At 46.4% G+C, this 1,230-nt stretch overlaps 1 protein-coding gene across 1 annotated transcript in view; it reads right to left on the bottom strand.

Moving 5' to 3' along the window:
• Positions 1-28: 28 nt before the first annotated feature.
• Positions 29-1,230, bottom strand: part of LOC121340603 (solute carrier family 22 member 6-like) — a gene marked incomplete at its 3' end in the record, with an annotated part of 9,742 nt that continues 8,540 nt past the window's right edge. Inside the window, exon 10 of the mRNA XM_041413466.1 lies at positions 29-164. Within this exon, the coding sequence (XP_041269400.1) occupies positions 29-164 (136 nt within the window). The remainder of the gene's footprint in view (positions 165-1,230) is intronic.

The raw sequence follows: 1,230 nt of genomic DNA, 5'->3' as shown, positions 1-1,230 counted from the left end.
CCTGATCCCCTGGGATCCCACCCCAAACCCTCCCCTGAAATTCCTGATCCCTTTGGGTTCTCCCTGGGTTTCCTTCTGGGATGTGGGGAGGGGTTTTATTGTCCCAAATCTTCTTCTTCCTCCTCTTCTTCCTCCTCTTCTTCCTCCTTTTTTTCCTCTTCTTCCTCTTCCTTCATTCTCCTTTTCCTCCTCCTTTCTTTCTTCTGCCTCTTCATCCTCTTCCTCTTCATCCTCTCCCTCCCTTCCTTTTCTCTCTTCCTCCCTCATTCCTCCTCTTCCTCCTCCTCTTCCTCCCTCCACTTCCTTCTTTATTGTCTTCCTCCTCCTCTTCCTCCTTTTCCTCCTTTCTCGTCCTCTCTCTTCTTCCCCTCCCCACCCCCCTCCTCTCTCATTAACCCCCGTGATTAATTGATTAATTAATTGACTGGTTAATTAACTGGCTAATGGACTTCTGAGTGGCCCTCCTGGGAGGATGAGGGGCTGAGGCCGAAGGCTGATCCCGTTTTTGCAGGGAGCTGGAGCTGCCACCTCTGCCTGGACCTGCTCAAGGAGAAGGCGTCGATTTACCAGAACCAGAACAGCTCCTGATCCTGCTCTTCCTCCCCATCCTCATCCTCACCCTCACCCCCTCGGCTTTGGGGCCTTTTATTTCCCCTTTTTTTTGGGTCCTTTGCCCTTTTTTTCCCTCTTTTTTGGGGATCCTTTTTCTTTTATTTCCCTTTTTTTTTTTAATTTTTTTTTTTTTAAATCCTCATTCCCTTTTCCTCTCTATTTCCCTTTTCTCCCTTCTTTTTTCCAACTTTTTCCATATTTTTATAAAACTCTTCCATTCCCTTCACTCCACCTCTTTTTTTCCTCCCTTTTCTCAATTTTGGCTCCTTTTTTGCCTCCTTTTTTTTCCAATTTTTTTCCCCTCCTGACATTTTTTGGGGTGACCCCCCCCCCCAGGGTGACATTTTTGGGGTGACTTTCATCCCTTCCTCCCCAATTCCCAGGATTTCACCCCAAAACTCACCCCCCTCCTCCTCCTGGCACCACAGGTGTCAAACTTTCCCTTTTCCCTCTTTTTTTCTTTTTTTTTTTTTTTTGGGAATTTTGGGGCGATTTTGGGGCTTTTTTTTTTTTTTTTTTTTCCCATTTTTACAGGGATTTTTCCCACTTTGATTTTTATTCCATTTTCCCTCATTTTTATTCCCCCCCCTCAGGATGCTCCCAGCCCCTCCCCCACCC

The sequence above is a fragment of the Onychostruthus taczanowskii genome, unplaced genomic scaffold, assembly GCF_017590055.1.
Source record: "Onychostruthus taczanowskii isolate IOZ18803 unplaced genomic scaffold, ASM1759005v1 scaffold411, whole genome shotgun sequence".
NCBI classification, from domain to species: Eukaryota; Metazoa; Chordata; class Aves; order Passeriformes; family Passeridae; genus Onychostruthus; species Onychostruthus taczanowskii.
This window is presented reverse-complemented; position numbering and strand designations above follow the sequence as displayed.